The following is a 17,539-nucleotide window of genomic DNA, read 5'->3' as shown; positions in this document are numbered from 1 at the left end:
TCATAAGAAGAACACAAATGCAAGTCACTTAGTTCTTGTAAAGCTAATCTCATCATGCTAGAACGGATCCATCAGATGAAGACAACTAACAGGAGGCTGGAAGATATTTGGAAAAATAACCTTTAAAACAAAAGACATGGATTTAATGCTTTTGCAGTCTTTTTATACCTGAGAATATGTATATGTGATTGATAAGATCCTATGAAAGAAAATAAGGTGTTTTTTTCTCCCATTTTATTTATAGGTACTAAATGAAGCAGTGGGTGCACTGATGTATCACACTATCACTTTAACACGAGAAGACCTGGAGAAATTTAAAGCACTTCGAATAATTGTCCGAATTGGCAGTGGTTTTGATAATATTGACATCAAATCTGCTGGAGATTTAGGTATGACTATTAAAGACATTATTTTACATCTTATACTTGCCTCCAGAAATCTGATAGCGTCTAAGTTACTGCATTAATGTTTTCTGAATAATTTATACTAACATAGTATGTAAGCTGTATAATTTTCTCATCAAAGTGTTTAAAAATCATTATGGAGATACTAGCATTAGTTAATTAAATGATAATATTAACAGCTTTGTGACAGGATGACACTCTGCCTGTTCAATATAAACTCAAGGAGTAAGACCGTAATTTTTCATCTCCTTTTTTACCCCAATTGTATATTTTAGCTACTACTGCTGTAATCCAATCACAAAATATAATTCTATCAGCATGGCATACTGCTTCTGTTTGAATAAAAAATGAGATCATTATCAACTGTCTGAGACTTATTTATGATGCATGAGATTTAGTACTAAACCACTCCATAAAACAGAAATACTGATTTTATAGGAGAATCGGTTGTTGCTATTTCAAAATAAATTCAGATACTGAAAGTATGAAGAGATGGTGTTTTGTGTTTCACTGTAAAAAAGCAACACTGATTTGTGCTTTTCTTACTTTAGGATAAACCATCTCTTACCTATAAACTACAGGTCAAACTACCACTCGGAATAAATGTCTACATTTTCTTCGTTTCTTTTCCAAGATTGAGGTGACCAAGTATGTTTCCCGTTATGATTTGGGAAGATCTTGGAAGCATTTGTTGGAAACGTATTTCAATGTGACAGTGCTTAGTCCTAGTAATAATGTCACTGATGTAATGAGGAGCTGTAACATGGTCTGTTTATCAGTAAATTATAGTAAAATAATCACCTCTTTATACTGGCAGCGTAGTTACATAGCAGGCAGAGGCTAACAACTTCTTTGAGTTTTTCTAAAGGTCAGGTCTGAAAGCATGCAAGGCTGTGTTCTGCATTCTGTGACTAGGGCCACAGGCGCATGCGTTGTGAGCCCCAGAAAACACATGAGAGATTGGCCTGGGGTAAAATCCTACATCAAAAGCCAATACATAGGTACAGATCAAAGGCCCCAACCAGTCAGGAAACCTATTTGTGCAGAGAATCCCAGATAAGGGGAAAATCTTTGTGGGTTTGTTGACTGTTTCTGCAAGTCTTCATGCTGGATTGTAACCCAAGTTTATAATTTAAATGTATCTATGTAATTCTTCAAGGCAGAACATGGCAGATTTGGGAAATTGTCATTCGTATGAAATGTTAAATGGCTGCATTCCTAATCATTCAGTTCCTATGTTGTGATTAGACTGAGTTATACAGTTAGGATCCATCCTGTTTGTGCATTCCAATATTTATGAAATACAACTGTCCGCTCTATCAAAAGTGAATAAATGCTGGAAGATTTACTGTGTAAAGTCTCTGATTTTAATAGTTAGGGTGGAATTGTTGGAATTAAATATGAAGAACTACTGGGACAAATCACTTTCCATTTGCTGAACTAGTACAAATAATATGCATCTCAAGGAGGCAATATGAAAGTTAATTGTAAAAAGTTTTGGTTCACTCTTGGAATGTAGTATAGAGGTAGACTGTAAAGTCTGACATATTCCTGAAGTTCCTGAACTTTGGGAGTTATTTTCATAGAGCTGGCTTGTGGGGTTGTTACCAGCTTTGCCTATTATATTCATTTATATTCAGTTAGCACTTTTACTCTTCTTAAAATACACAAAAACGTGTCTTTCTTGGATAATATCTTTAAGATCTTGTATGCTTTTTTCTCCACTTTATTAATTGTTGACTAGAAAATATGTACAAGTTGCGAGTGTAGCTGGATGCAAGTGAAGCGGGAGTCAAGGTGATGCCCATGAACTCCAGCATTTTTCAGCACTGAACCTATGCACAAGATCACTGTAAGCAGTGGAAAGAGGGGATAGGAAAGGGACCATAGAAGCAATGGATATGAGTGTGATGTATTTTCCTACGTGAAATACTTTTCTTCACATCCTCGCCTCTCTTACTGCTTTTTATGGTGAACCGTATCTCTGCCATTCAGAATTTAGCTGTTTTTAAAATTGGTGGGAAATAGGGAAAAAGAAATTCTTACTTTTTAGGAGAGAAATCATCTGATTTTTGTTTCCTAAGGGAACCTATTAGGGAAGAACATACAAGGTGAGTTCAGTTCCTTATTTCTCTTGCCAAATATGTAACATAACTCTAAGCTCCTTTTAAAGCATTGTTTTGTTGATGCCGACTATCAGGAGACATGCTTATTAAATTTGTTTTGCCATCTAAAACCTGCATTTTTGCTCCCTGAAAAAGACTTTTTGTATAAACAAATGCAGCTGTTTAATATGATGCACTTAAAGGGATGTTATTTTTCAGTCTCCTTTTCCCTCCACTCACGCTTTTTTTCCCCATTTTTAAAAAACGGTGAGTTTCGTACTACCATTGATGTTAGCAGGATGCCAAGATTAATATTCGAACAAAAAATGCTGTTTTATCTTTTTGCAAGTCTAAGAGCAGTGACTCGGCACTCACTGTATCTCTACAGTAGAGAAAAGTAGTTCTGCGGGTTCCTTATGTTGGTTTTTACTGATCTAAAGAAAGCTATAAAAAGGTATGGGGTGGCAGAGTGAAGGCATTTCGATGTAAAACATAGATAAATATGGTATGAGCTTCTTTATTTGTCAGATTGTTAATACTTTTATTGATGAGAGTATTTTTTTTCTTCCTTGCTTCATAAGATATACTGGCTTTAGCTGAGAACTCATTGAATATTTATTTATGTAAAAACTTGAACAACTAGACAGTGAAAATAGTATTAGGGTGTTTTTTAGGATACAAAACACTTTTTTTTCTCCACCATGAGATTATACTGTGTACTGTTTGTGATCTCAGTCAGCAGAACTGAGACACAAATATTTGTGGGAGCTGATGATTAGAGAGAGAACATGTAGTAAATAGTATGAAAAAAGATGAGCCAAAAAGGACGCAAACTTTTTCAAGTAAACATTTTGCTTAACTGCTGTATATTGAGTACTGGAAGGTAAAAAGCAGAATGGGATAGCTTGCATGCAATTAGTCACTTGTTGCTTGATCTGCTTTTTTTGAAGTAAGAAAGTACTATTGTGAGTCTTCGATCAATCCATCTTCAACTGTCTGTGGAAATCTGTAACAGTCTTCTAGCTGCTTGATGATATGCCCTTTTCAGCTAGTAACTTTTCAGCTATTAAGAACATGGACTTAATTTTGCATTATCTTTACATGCCATGTGAAAGCAGATTTTATATTTCCCTGTTGACAATTAGATGGGTTATCTCTTTAATTTGAGGGACCAGGAAAGGACTTGGATTCTGTTTGTTTTAAGTCTACAAACCCATGCTCAACATGAAATAAATTGTCCCTCCCTGTGTCATGATTACCCACACATTAATTGGAAATACTAATGGTCCTCCTGTGAGGGCTTTATAAGAGGATTGTATATGCTGTTGCTGTCATTGTAAATTATCTTTTTTATAACTTTTAAAGATAACTTTTGGGACGGTATCTGCTCAGTGGTGGAAAGCTAACTCTTGCAATTAAATCTAAACAAAGTTTATTAACGCACTGTTGAGAGCAAGGTAGATTTCTCTTTGCTATTGAAAACCCCTAGTTCAGTGTGCATGTAAAACGCTTATCAAGACTTGTGTTCTAAACTATGACATCTTCAGTACTTGCCTTTTGTGGTTTCAGGGATGCATTTACCATTTGCCTTTGTTTGCAAACACAATAAATAGTAATAAAAAAATCAGAAAAAATGTTTGCATGTATTTATTAACTATTATGTCAAGTATTCTGCCTACCATTACAGTCACAAAGTTAGTATTTCTGCAAAACAGGTGTTCAAATCTGTAATTTTAAACATCATAATCCTGAATTGCTGTTAAATTGGACAAAGTAAGAAATGATTGGCAACTGGTATCCTTTCCCTCCCATTCTTTGCAGGGATCGCAGTCTGTAATGTGCCAGCTGCCTCGGTAGAAGAAACAGCAGATTCAACCATGTGCCACATTCTGAACCTGTACAGGCGAACCACCTGGCTTCACCAGGCTTTGCGAGAAGGCACGAGAGTACAAAGCGTTGAACAGATTCGGGAAGTGGCTTCTGGAGCTGCCAGGATCAGAGGGGAGACTTTGGGCATTATTGGATTAGGTATGTTGACTTGGAGAGGTGATTCAATACACCACTCCTTCCGTTCCTTTAAAAAGCTATGAAGGCTTGAGCTATAAAAACAAATGCTTAGATGACTCCTTTCCATGACAGGTATTCTGTATAATATTACGTCATTCCTGGTGTTCATATGTCTCAAAAGTTTTCCCCTTAGATATCATCATTTCTCTCATAACTTATTTTGTTGCTGATACTCTCTCAATTCTTTGAATCTCTATACATCTTTCCTTGCCATATTGCCTGGTGTCAGGCACACTGGTTGTAAGAGAAGGAGACACAATCGCTTCCCTTTTCCAGGAGAAGAACCCTGCTACTTCAGACCGATGTCACATGTATATGTTGTATTTCTTGTCTGTTGTCATATCTGATTCTGTTTGTGCTTTTTTGCTTTCACTATTTTTAACATATCTGAAAGGTCCTTGCTGCAGTAACAGCCTGCAGAAGTTATTTTATGCATTTGGTTGAACTGCATCTGAAATTGTATTTCAGCTCAAATGAGAGGAAAAATACATGCAAGAAAGTTTGAAATGTTTCCAGAACTGATAAAATCACCTACTTACCTCTTTGAATGGCCCTAAATGTGTTTCAGCATCTAACAGATGGACAGGCTTGCTTGAGATGAATTAATTACTGTCTGTTATAGAAGTAGAGAAGAAAAACAAGCAAGTCAGTTTCTATATAAAAATTATTCAGTCATGTGCTTGTCTTATCAAAGATCTGATAGATTGTGGATGTAATTGCTGTGGTATTCATCCACAGGAATTAATAATATGATTTTGACAACAAGGCATCATACTTAAATGACTGTTCCAGTTACACATTGCTGCCAAATAACTCAAGCCATGAACTCTTAGTTTTGCAAGCTGAAAATAGCCTGGTGTTACATTTAAATGAGTATGCAACACACCAAAAACATCTTCACATTCAAAGAACTGCCTTTAAAATATAACTTTCAAGAAGTTAGTCATGAAGTTGCTTTCTCAAATCTATACCTCATTTGAACACACTGATTATTGAACTCACAGTCACAGCATCTGTACATAAATAATAGCCTAATCACCTGTGGTGTTTTAAATACAGAAATGTATACCTAGGTTTTGGCTCACATACTGTGTGCCTATTTGCTGGAGATATCTGCCTTGTTGGCATTGCATTTTTTATATTGCACAAATTCCAGACTGAGATTAGAAAAAAAAAAAAAAAAAGTCATTCATTATTGACTTCCTTAAGTGAATTTTGTGTGTTGGTTTTGTTGTGAGTGACTGAAAAGTACAGAGAAACAAATGGATAATCAGATTGCCAATATGTGTGTAAAGCTATGTAAAACACTAGTTGTTGGTTTTAGTTTTAAAAAGCAAGCCTTCTGTGTGCATGGTACATTAAAAGGCTAGTAAAATCTGATTTTGAAGGTACACATCTGTTACAGTTATTAACCATTTTCTCATTCCTATTTCTTTTCCTACAACAGGTTATTCACAGTTTCAAGGAAAATTAAGTTTTAAAGTCAGTTTTGAATACTTTGCACTGTGTCTTTTTTTTCTGCATGTATGTGAATAAGCACAACATTGTGATTCTGACGGGTTCTGACAAACTCCTATGTAGCTATGTATTAATGAAAAATAAAAATGTAGTCTTAGAAGATAGGGAAATAGGGCTGCACTAGACTTTACAGATGAGGACTTCAGGCACTTAGGCTCTCTTCTATTATGGGTCACTGCAAGAAGTTACCTGTCTCCAGTTTTAAATTAAAATGTGTGTTTACAACAACCTTCAACAGACTAGTGCACTTAGGTTATGTTTTTCTACAAGTGGTCTCCTTCCACATCTGTTATTTTGCCTTGATTTATTATTTTATTATTTTATTATTTAAATATGTCAACATCAGAAGTGATGAAGCACTAAGAAGCTATGAAGTGAATGTATTGTACACAAAATGAACAATTCTCATCATCTAGGTCCTTTTCTCTAGTGCTGTTGTAGTATTGCTGTTTCTGTCCTTCCTTGTTCATGGGTGTCTGAGATCGTCTCATATCTCAACCACAGCTACGTTTCTCTATTCTTGTCTTAAACTTGTGGTGTCTTTAGCAGCGAGTTGCTTAAATTTATCCCTTTGCTGCTGCAGCAGCTAAGTCCAGTCCTTCTTGGTATCTGTTCCTGGGCTTTTCTCTGTTTTGCCGAATAGAAACACCCTAGCTCTTGCCTATCTCTGTGCTATGGAATGACTATGTCATTCCCTCCAAAGCTTCAGCTACTCACTTCCTTGTCCACTGGTCTAGCCAAGTTTCATGACTCACTTGCCTTTTTCTTTCCATCACCCACTCTCTTTTCTTTGCCTCCTCTCATGCATATTCCTGCTTTGACACTTGGTCTATCCTGCTTAATCCTATTACTCTGTGCTCCTCCTTTAAAGTTATGCCCATCTCTCATCCTCTACTTGTATTGAGCTTGAAGATAAGCAGAGACTCAACAGCATAATTCCTCCTTCATGTGCTTGTTGGATACCATCAGTCATTGTTTTGTTGTTTGGTTAGCCTCTGAGCTCCTTAGGGCAGAGCTTGTGTTTCTTTCTGTCTTTACCAAGTGTGTGATTCTTTGAGCCTTACATAAATAATAATATCACATCATTAAACAGCTGTCTTTGTCACTTTTAATCTTTATTACTACCCAGTGTCCTATATTTCAAGTGATGCATCACAAATATGGATAGTAAGCCCTGCATTTAAAAAAAAAAAAAAACCCAAAACCTTTTACCTTATATTTAGGGATTTTTTTAAAAAAGGAGAATTTTTAAGAGCAACAGCATATAAGTACTTGGATGAATAGATATCTGGACCTGGTTCTACTGTAATGATAATTTTACAGCAGTGAAGGCAGTGAAGTCACACTCCCTTCCTTCCCAGTTACAAATGCTGGTGACTAATAGCTAATGCATTTCCTCACTCGAGAGGTGAAATTCCTCCAGATAGATTTGTCTCTGCATCATAATGAATGTCATCATTCAGTTTGTCTTTCCTCACCTGCTGTATTCTCTCAACAGTCCCACGGTCCCAACTAGATGTTGGCCAAAGTACTGATCTGCATTATCAGACAATATTAAGGCTTAAGAGTTGTGTGGTATTACCATACAATAAATGATACACTCTGAGCAGTCCTACTAGCTCTCTTAATGTGCTCAGCAGGAAATGTAACAAAATGGCACTCTCCACGTTTGAGCTCTCCAAAAGGGAGGGAAAAATTACCCAGATTCTCCATTACTATTGCATAGACAGGAAAGAGCTGCTAAGTGAAAGCACTTTTTCTTTCCATGGAAGTCTGCAGGCAGGTCATCAACATTTCCGCAGCACCAAGGGGATTTTGTAAAACTTTGTTATACCAGCATAGGATGCACATTCTTTGCCCAAGGACTGAGCTGGGGTCTTTGACAACTGCAGCTACTGTCCTGTCACACTCCAGTCAGGTCATTGGTAAAGTGAAGTTCAGAGAGACCTATGAACTGGGAGACTTCGAGTAGTTGGGAGACTTGAAGGGAGTGGATGGGTCAAACAAAGACCCAGGCATTTTTGATGAGTCTTTCTTCACACTTCTGGTGTCACTGAAATGAAACATAGGCTTTGCTAGAGCTTTGTATAAGTCTCTGTTTCCTAAGATAGGCTTTTGTTGCTTTCTGCTTTTTTTTTTTTTTTAATGTGCATTTTCAGCATTCTTCCCACACTACAGATGAAGAAGTTCATTTTTGCCTTCCATGGAAGTAGCCATTAATGTTCATAGAAATTGTGTATGCTTTTAAAATAAGAGTTGTCCTGAAGGTGGGATGCTTTGTGTGCTGTTCTGTTGTTCTTGATGTGCTGAGGTAGGTTTTGAGCCACCCCTCATGCCCAGGACAATCTTACATAGTAGAAGTTTTTCAAGGAAAGGATAAACCAATCATAGGTTTGTGGCTGTGCTATATTGTCAGACTAGTTTAAAAAGGAATTTACCAGTTAGGTGTGTCCACCTATCTATTTGTCTAACAGCCAAGACTCAGTATGAATTGTCAATTGTAGAAGAGTTTTATCCTGTAAAATAGTTGTAATAGGACAATTCTGACTAAAAGTACACGCATGTGATTCCCAAGTGTTTCAGAGGAAACTTTGCTCACAGAGGCGGCGGCTTTGGTTTGTTAGCCTGGTTGCAGTGAATGGAAAGCATAGCTTTAACTGTAGAGTCTTTTGTAAGAGATTTCATTGTCGTGAATCCCCTCAGGTATTAGTGTTGTAAAGAGTGTAAAAAAGAACAGATGACAGAATGTTGCATGTGAAAATGAGTGGAGCCAGGAGTAAAAGCGATATGCTTCCTTTAAAAAAAAAAAAAAACCAACAAAAAAAACCAAAACTGTTTACAGTTGTGTGACTGATTCCTTGAGCTGTGAATATGCCAAAATTTCAATATAACATGGAGTTTGTGCTGAAAATTGTCTTAATTCAAGCTTATAAAAACCAGCTTCAAAGGCAAACATATAGCATGTATACAAGTTTTGAAGTAAAAGATTTTTGAAGAGTATTTTAACTTGGTGTCCCCAAAGAAAAGCAGACAGCCCCCATCAGATTGACATACTGTTTAATATTCCAAGCACATCTGTCACTAGGCACTGCAGAATTGCTGTGTTCAGGTTAAATGATCAACAAAACCCCTTTTTTTCTGTGGCTTCCTAAGTTTATTCAAAGAGAAACTGAAAAGCAGAGGGAAATCCCTTCAAGCACAATTGGAAAGAGACGGGATTTCCCTGTGTTAATTTGATGCATTTTTGAACAAACTCAGATGTTATAAAAGAAAACTTGCCTTTTTTTTTAATAAATGATACATGATTATTGTGGTGTGTCTAGTGATGCTTTTGAAATGTCTTCATCTAACGTTAGACTATTACAAATGCATCTAGTGTATAGTCTTCAACCTGAAAAATGTGTTTGTTCTCCTTCTTCAAAATACTCACTAGATGTAGTCACTCGCTTTTTTCGCTGTGTTTTACTGGTAGTGTGTCAAAGGGAAATAACACACTTCCTGATACATGTGGCATGGAATCGTGCCCAAACAGCAATTTCAGGCACAACTCTGAAATATGACAGTAAGGAAAGTGGAACAGAGAAGAGCTAAAGTCAATGTGAATACTAAATGGTACTGTACTCTTCTTGACTAGGTGCCATATGATGGACTGTATTTATTCATCATTTAAGTAGATGGATACAGAATTTTTTAAAGCCTTAGACGACAGGATTCTTGTAGGCATTTTAATGCTGAAAAGATGTTATTTAAAATAAAAGAAAATATTAGTTTAGAAAGGAAATTCCGTGCATTGAGAATGATCGAGCTTCAGATTAAACAAATTATCTTTTATTGCATCCATTTTTGAGGATTAATTTTATAGCTTTTTATTAAAGCCAGCTGTCTGACATGGATAAGAGTAAGTCCTTGGCAGGATGCATTCGCAAGCAGTAGTGTTTTACCATAAACAGGCCCAGCAGGCAAACCCTTGTATTACACAGATTATTGCAGATTATGTGACATCTCTTGGCATTTCATATCTCAGGTTGCAAAAGGTGCAAACCTCCTGCTTAGTTTTGAACAAGGCAATGTGAAACAGCCCAGATGTAACATTTCTGTTCTTAGTGATGATTTCAAGTGGGATGGGAGCCGCCTCGTTTTTATCGTCTTCCAGTTGCTGTACAAAGGAGTATGTTTTGACACAAGCATTTGCCGTAGGTTGGAGGAGGCTACCTTAGATCAGCTGCTTCACATCTGTTCTCATTGCATGTTTATCTTGTTCTAGGGCGTGTTGGGCAAGCAGTAGCACTACGTGCCAAAGCCTTTGGCTTCAGTGTGATTTTCTATGATCCATACCTCTCAGATGGCATGGAGCGTGCTCTGGGACTGCAGCGGGTGAGCACTTTGCAGGACCTGCTGTTCCACAGTGACTGTGTTACCCTGCACTGCAACTTGAATGAACACAATCATCATCTTATTAATGACTTCACCATAAAGCAGGTAATAATCGCTGTGGGCACCCTCCACACCGGTGCTGGTGGCTGACAGAGTATAGCATTTATTTATGTAAACAGGCAGATTCTCATTTGAAAGAAATTTCTTTCCCTTTTGCTGCTTTGAGATCAAGCAGGTTTATAACTGTTCAGGAAGTATCTGGTGGCATATATATTGCTGCTGTTGTGGTTTTTGTGCAGTAACATTCCATTTGTGGGAGTAATTTGCTCTTCTTAACGTTGCTCTGATTAATAAAGTTGTATTTCTGTAAAAGCACTTTTTCTATGTCTTCTGATAGCTACTTCCTTTACCTGTGTGTTTCCAGATAGCAATTCTGCCTTTCTCTCTTGTTCCTCGGTTTGAGTTCTCTAGATGCAATTTAAGGATTATGACTAAATGGCTCCCCCCTGTGCTCAGTCCTGATGCTTGCAGAGTGCTTCATGGATGGATCTCGTTTACAGCATTGCATTATTTGGAAAAATAATGTTTCTTGGAATTAGTACTAACCTCTCCCTAGGTTTTAGGTAATATTAAAATAATTTCCAAATCTAGGTGTAGTAACTGCTCAGCTATTGACTAATTTGATAGTAGGCTCTTTCATTAAATGTTTAACCTCTGACTCCAACCTCAGTGTAGGTAACAGCCAGAAATACATTGAAATGTAAGAATTTAAATAGTCTACAGGAAAGAAACTCTTAAGATACAATAGTTGATTTTGCTGAGTTTTATATATGTAGTGTTCATATGTGTTGGTAACAATGACAGTAGCACCTTTTTGCAGTAAAATCATTGCTTGGCTTCTGAGACATAGTTTGCACCTACTACTCTTGAACTTCAGGAGAACTGAAGTAACTACTAAACATGTTCCACAGTCATGTAGGTTCATGGCATAAAACTGACAATATAACACACTACTTGATTTGAGAGTTTTGGAATTTGGCAGATCCAGCCCAACATAAAATCAGGGTTTGGGATTTAAAACTCTTAAAAAAAATTTAGAAGTTTAAAATGCAAATCTGTAAGAGAACAGAGCTGTGTCACCCTGCCCTGAATGTTCTCTTCTGTTGTGTGCTCAGGTACATTTAATGGTTATTACATGGTTAGATGTCTTTGCAAGAGACATCTAGAACCAAACAGCACCACACTGAATTCAGCGGGACCATCTAGAGGCTTAACAGTGGTCTCATTATGCAGTGGACCGTGAAACTTGGGCCAGTGTATCACAGGGAGTTTGTGAGTGGAGGTGGATAAATGTGATGAGCTTTGGAGAGGACTCAGTGCATTAATCAGAGAAACAAACAAAACAAAATATGTTAAAATTGGGTGATACCATCTGAAATGAAATGCATGTAATAAAATCTGTACTGGAAAGTATATCTTAAGCCTTTATCTTACTATTTGTTATCCTTCATGATTAAAGCAAGAATTAAAGTGTTAGAAAATACTTCTTGCTTTGGATAAAAGTTTGGGTGAAGCAGTCTGTATTGCAACAGCTGATGTGAAAACTGTAGAATTGTAACACCTCTGACTGCTTAGTTTTCATAGAACAGACCTTCTGAATATGTATCAAAAAGAGCAGAATACTTTTTTTTAGGTTCACAGATGTTAGAGTTGGCCTAAAATTTTTAGTGTTGCTTGTTGCTTCTGTCTAATATTGCATGCTCATGTAATAACCAGTGGTTTATCTAAATATAGAGAAGTATGGTGCATCTCATTTCACTAAAGTCTCACCCTGAATTTTGTTTAGTATCTGAAATTATATATAACCTTTACATGTCTCTGAAAATTGGTGTCAGTCTTCTCTTTCAATAGCTTTTCCCTTTAATTAGTCAGCATTCTGCCTAGCTGTCATGCTTGACCTTATAGTTCCAGAGTAGCTCAGAGAAGTGTTTCAAGCTTGTGTTTATTGAACCCATGGTAATCAAGTCCTCTTAAGAGAAGCTGAGTTCATCTTTAGTTGTACAGATTTAAGGAAGAGACGCTACAGTTTAAACACAATACATCTTTAAAGCAGCTATGCAGGTTTAGTGTAGGTGAATTTAAGAGCTGTCACCAGTTTTAGCTGTGAAGCTCTTTCAAGCTTCCACCTATTGTTAAGGGTCATCTCCAGCTGCATCCACCCTTATAGTTTATCATGAGTCATATAATTCATTCTCACAAGAACACATTTATGCAGCCATGTTCTGTTTGATTTGGACTTGTCTTAGTACTAGCTTTAGAGCTTTATAAATAGTCCTAAAATGAAAACTCAAGCAAGGCTATTAAGGTTGGACAGAAGATTTAAGCAAGGTTCACTTTGATTAAAATTCTCAAGTCCTTCAAAGGGCATATAAATACACTAGGCTATACTTAAAAGCTCAAGCTACCTGTTTGCAGGAGCACAGAAATAGAGTGTAAAAGCTCCCACAGGCCTCTATGACATCCCTGCACAGCAGGTGTGATTGTCACTTGGGTCAACCCTCCTGGGCTAGTTTTAATCTAGTTCTCTCAGCTGATTGAAGTAGTGGAGATGCAGTGATAGTTCCCATCAGGACATCGTGTTACTAGACCAACTTAAGATCATACCACCATTTGTTCACTGTTCTAATTCCCCAGTTAATTACATAAAGCCTAAAGAATTATCCCTTAGTTCTTCGGTTTTGCTATACAGACCAGTGGATGGTTTTCCTGTAAGCCCAAGAAGTCTGCAAATGGAGAGAGGCAGGGTCACACTAAACCCAGTGAGTTAGTTGGCCAGTAAAATATGGGGGCTTTTTCTTACAACCTTACTGCAAGCATATGCATGTTAATTGTTTAATAATTCCTGTGATTTCATTCATGTAAAAAAAAATTCTTGTAGCTGACTTTCATCTAAATCTCCGTGTTCATGAATTTGATACTTCAGGCTTTCAGAGTAAGGATCCATTTACATAAGCTTTAGTTTGATGTGTAGGTTTCAATTAGTTGAATTGGTGTCAAAATGTTGGGGTTTTCTTCTTCTTCTTACGGTGAGAGATGAACTGAGTACAAAATGAGAATTTTTTTATTGTTCATCTTCACCATGATTCCTGCTCTTCATACGCTTACCTTCATGCACAGAAATGCTTCTGAGATCAGAAGCTGTATGAAATATTAGGGTGGCTTGAAGCAGGATGTAGTAATTTATTTTTTTTCCGTAACATCTCTCTTATTTAAACCGCCACTTTGTTTTCATGTTGTGGATATATTATGGTGTAAATTCTTGTAGTTCTCCCCACACAGTGTCATCTACAATGCTAATCTGCACAATGCACAGCACAGCTTCTCTCCTGGGCACACAGCGTTCTCAACCAAATTCATTTTCATGCCTTTTAATTGAATAATACACAAATTCTTTAGACCTTTATTTGAAAAGTCTCACAGGGAGGAGGAAGCTGAAGTAGCAAAAATAAATAAAACAGATCTACTGTGTTTTGGCAATAAAGGGAAAAGTGTTTGAAAATCCAAAAGCATTGATTTTTCTGAAAAATTCATGTAGGCTTTTATTTGTGTGAAAGTTTAAAACCACAAAATATGAATTTGTTTCATATGTGCTGTAGTTTCTGTCTCATGCAATTTCACAGTGAAATAAAAAGGCATAAAATGATCTGTCACTTTCATATGCACAGTTGTATCTTTTGATCATGTTACTGCACAATATCTGAAAACGCTTTTATTAAAAGACACTACTTACAAGAAACAAAAGGTTATTAAGTGCTGTGAAATAGCATTTTGTTCGAAGCATCACATTTTGTGGTACTTTCCGATGGAAAGGGAAGACAACTGTTACAGGTTAAACCAGCTCAATAGCCTTTGTTGTAATGGATGCTTCTTTTGAGTAAAAAAATAATGCCACAACGATTTTATTTCATTTATTTTTATTTCATCATTCTTGTTTTTAACTTTCCCTAGATGAGACAAGGGGCTTTCCTGGTCAACACAGCTCGAGGTGGGTTAGTAGACGAAAAAGCACTTGCACAGGCCCTGAAGGAAGGAAGGATACGAGGGGCAGCCTTAGATGTACATGAGTCAGAACCATTCAGGTGCTTTTCCTTTTCTTTTCTTTTTCTTTTGTTCACTTTCTTATTTTTAAGTCTTAGTGCATGATACAATCAACAGCAACGAGTAAATTGAGTTTTCCCTTCATTTGGTAGCTAAATACTTCTTAGTAAAGCAACGTGAATCTGTGCAGCACTGGACTAATGCAAATGTAGATGGAGCTTGCATATGTGGTCAGAAGTGAAAAAAGTGACATCCAAGATTTAATTATTTTTTTTAAAAAATCCAATAGTTTATATAGTAGAAATAGCAGGGACTTGGGTTCAAATCCTGGGCATGGCTTTGAGGGGAGTGCTCATTTGTCATTGATGCAACTCTGGAGCAACTAATATTGATGTCTGAGCAGATTCTTTCAGAAGGCAAAGAGTTGGGATTTAGTATAAGAAATAACTATGACACCTTTCTGGAGGAAAAGACATACTCTTGTCCAGATTGCCTCTGCAGGAAAGCTGTAAATTTCACAGTTGCACAAGAACTTAAGAGAAGGAAGGTGGTCAGTGTGCAGGTTTTGTTTTGTTTTACCCTTTATCAGGGGAGTAGTAACTCTGCTGTTGTTAGAAGGGCTGGTAGCACAAGCCTTAGTTTTTGAATGACACTAAGTCACACTAGGTGACTTTTTGAAGTCCAGCGTTTTAGGCAGAACTGTACCACTCCCCAGAGTGGCATTGGTATTATGATATCAGCACTCTTAATCAGAAACAAGCCTATTTGATATGGCCTTGGGTCTTGAGCCTGACTTCTGAGTTACAGTTATGAGAATAGACTGCTTTAGTGCTTGTATGTGACAAGCCTTTTTCAGTTGTTCAGTCTCATCAGGGAAAAATGTTAATTTTAACTGGAACAATCCACATAAGTTTTTGAAGAGGAACAGATTCAGGACTTGAGGGCAGGTTGCAAAGACTGGGGAGAGGACAGTTTCTCTCGTATCAGCTTGCTGGGGGAATAGAAGCTTTAAAAAAACCCAGAATAGTATCCTTTTAGGTAGAATCTTTTTATCTACTGAGACACAATGCCACATCACAAATATTTAATTTTATTTATGCATACCCTGCATTCATTTACTTCTAAATGTAGTCATTACAATGTAATAGTGCTGTGCAAAGCCAGAGTCTCACAGCTCAAGGGACTTTCAGCTACATACATTCTTCCCAATTCAGATCTCAGATCTGCACAAGCAGACCGTTGCACCTATAGGAAGCCCCATTTACTGCATGGAGATGCCATCTGCAGAGATTCAGTTGCAGGATTACAGCCACAATTTCCTTTGGCTTCAGTGCTGCATGTCTATCTGATCGCAGCATGCAACTCTTTATTCAGGAGTTTTGCCAGATATTTTGATGTTTATTGAACTACAGATGAAATCTATCAGTTTATGAATTGTGACCAACTCTGAAAGCAAGCTTTTGTCTTAAAATATTTATTCTCCTGTTGTTACAATTGACTGTAAGATTATTAAAACTGGAAATAAGTAGGAGGAGCAAGTTTCCATTATTTTCAGTTTCTTTACTCTGTGATAGCACTTTTACAGAGATTTATTGCTTTCCCTGAAAATCAATCTGTAAAGTAAATTTCCTTCTTTCTGTGGAGAAAAAATAGTTCAAATAACAGGAAAAAATAACTGAATTATTAAAAAAAACAGATGAGGCTGCTGATGGGCACAATTATTTGGAAATAATTGTAAGATTTTTTTTCTTTAAATGACTAAATGTCTCATTGACATTGACTCTTGAAAGAACAACATTGTTGGCTAATGCAGTAAAACTGTGATGAAATGGACAAATGGAATGGCATTCTGAATTGATTTGGGTCTTGCTTTATGCATTTCTGCACCAGAACTGGAGTAGCAGTGGCTGTAGTTAGCAGTAAGTGCATTGGACAGAAGCTAATGTTGCTACTATAATTAGGTTCTATCCTTTGAGCCTACAAGAGGTGATTGTTGCTTATTTATACCATGAATAGTGTATTAAATTAAAAGCAAACCCAACAAGGCATAGAAATGCAATTCTTTTCTGTTGTAGTAATTAATCTGTGTATGTACAAATCCCATCTGGATTTCTCCCCCCCCCTTCCCCCCTCAATATTTTTTGTCATTTGATCTTGTTTTAAATCTTTATTTAGCTTTAGTCAGGGCCCCTTGAAGGATGCACCAAACCTGATCTGTACCCCACATGCAGCCTGGTATAGTGAACAAGCCTCAATTGAGATGCGGGAGGAAGCAGCACGAGAGATCCGAAGGGCGATCACAGGTACTAATTCACCTTATTAGCTCCTTCACCACATATTTCTTTTTAAGAAAATTTTCCATTCTTCAGTCTTGAAAGATGCTGAAAAGAACCAACCCTAGGTTTTGTTTACCATTTCTAATATTTGGAGTGTAGAAATGAGCAAATACCCACTAAGTCTTAGAACTGGAACAGATCATTTTGGAGACTCATTGCCATCGCGGAGAAGGCAGACACTGCAAAATAAGTACTTTTTCCATATAACAGAAATCTACTTATATGTGAAAAATGCAGTTTTTTTCTTCTTGTTGTTGCTTGTAAATATTTACCCACTTGATGGGTTTGACTGCAAGTCATCCAGATATTGCTGGTATCTTTCATAGATTTTCCTAGGTGCCCCCTTATACTTGTCATGAGCCGTTCTGTTTCCTTTATTCTTTTCTTTTTGGCTCCTTTGTATTTTCCAAAGTTCATCCAAATTTGTCTTAGAGGACAGTCTGGAATTTCAGTGTCTTTTAAGTCTGTAATGTTCAAAAATATCTAGGGCTTCATGCTGTTCCTAGTAATCCTTATATCTCCACAAGTCATTTTGTACATCAAAACAAAGTTTTCAGTGTTGGGAGAATACTGTTTTTTAGATGTTCCTGTCTTTAAAGCATTGCTAAAGAAGTCATAAAGAGCAAAGTCTCTTTGT

The 17,539-nt window shown here is 36.9% G+C and overlaps 1 protein-coding gene across 6 annotated transcripts in view; it reads left to right on the top strand.

Annotated features, from left to right (window-relative positions):
• Positions 1-17,539, top strand: part of CTBP1 (C-terminal binding protein 1) — a 237,980-nt gene that overhangs the window by 210,886 nt on the left and 9,555 nt on the right. For all 6 annotated transcript variants that reach the window (XM_026846834.1, XM_026846832.1, XM_026846831.1 and 3 more), the window contains 5 exons: positions 245-389; positions 4,331-4,537; positions 10,359-10,573; positions 14,477-14,607; positions 16,742-16,869. In XM_026846834.1, the coding sequence (XP_026702635.1) occupies positions 245-389; positions 4,331-4,537; positions 10,359-10,573; positions 14,477-14,607; positions 16,742-16,869 (826 nt within the window). The remainder of the gene's footprint in view (positions 1-244; positions 390-4,330; positions 4,538-10,358; positions 10,574-14,476; positions 14,608-16,741; positions 16,870-17,539) is intronic.

Source organism: Athene cunicularia (assembly GCF_003259725.1).
Source record: "Athene cunicularia isolate RWA chromosome 4 unlocalized genomic scaffold, athCun1 chr4_part1, whole genome shotgun sequence".
Classification (NCBI taxonomy): domain Eukaryota; kingdom Metazoa; phylum Chordata; class Aves; order Strigiformes; family Strigidae; genus Athene; species Athene cunicularia.
Note: the sequence above shows the minus strand (reverse complement) of the source record. Positions and strands in the feature narration are given on the sequence as shown.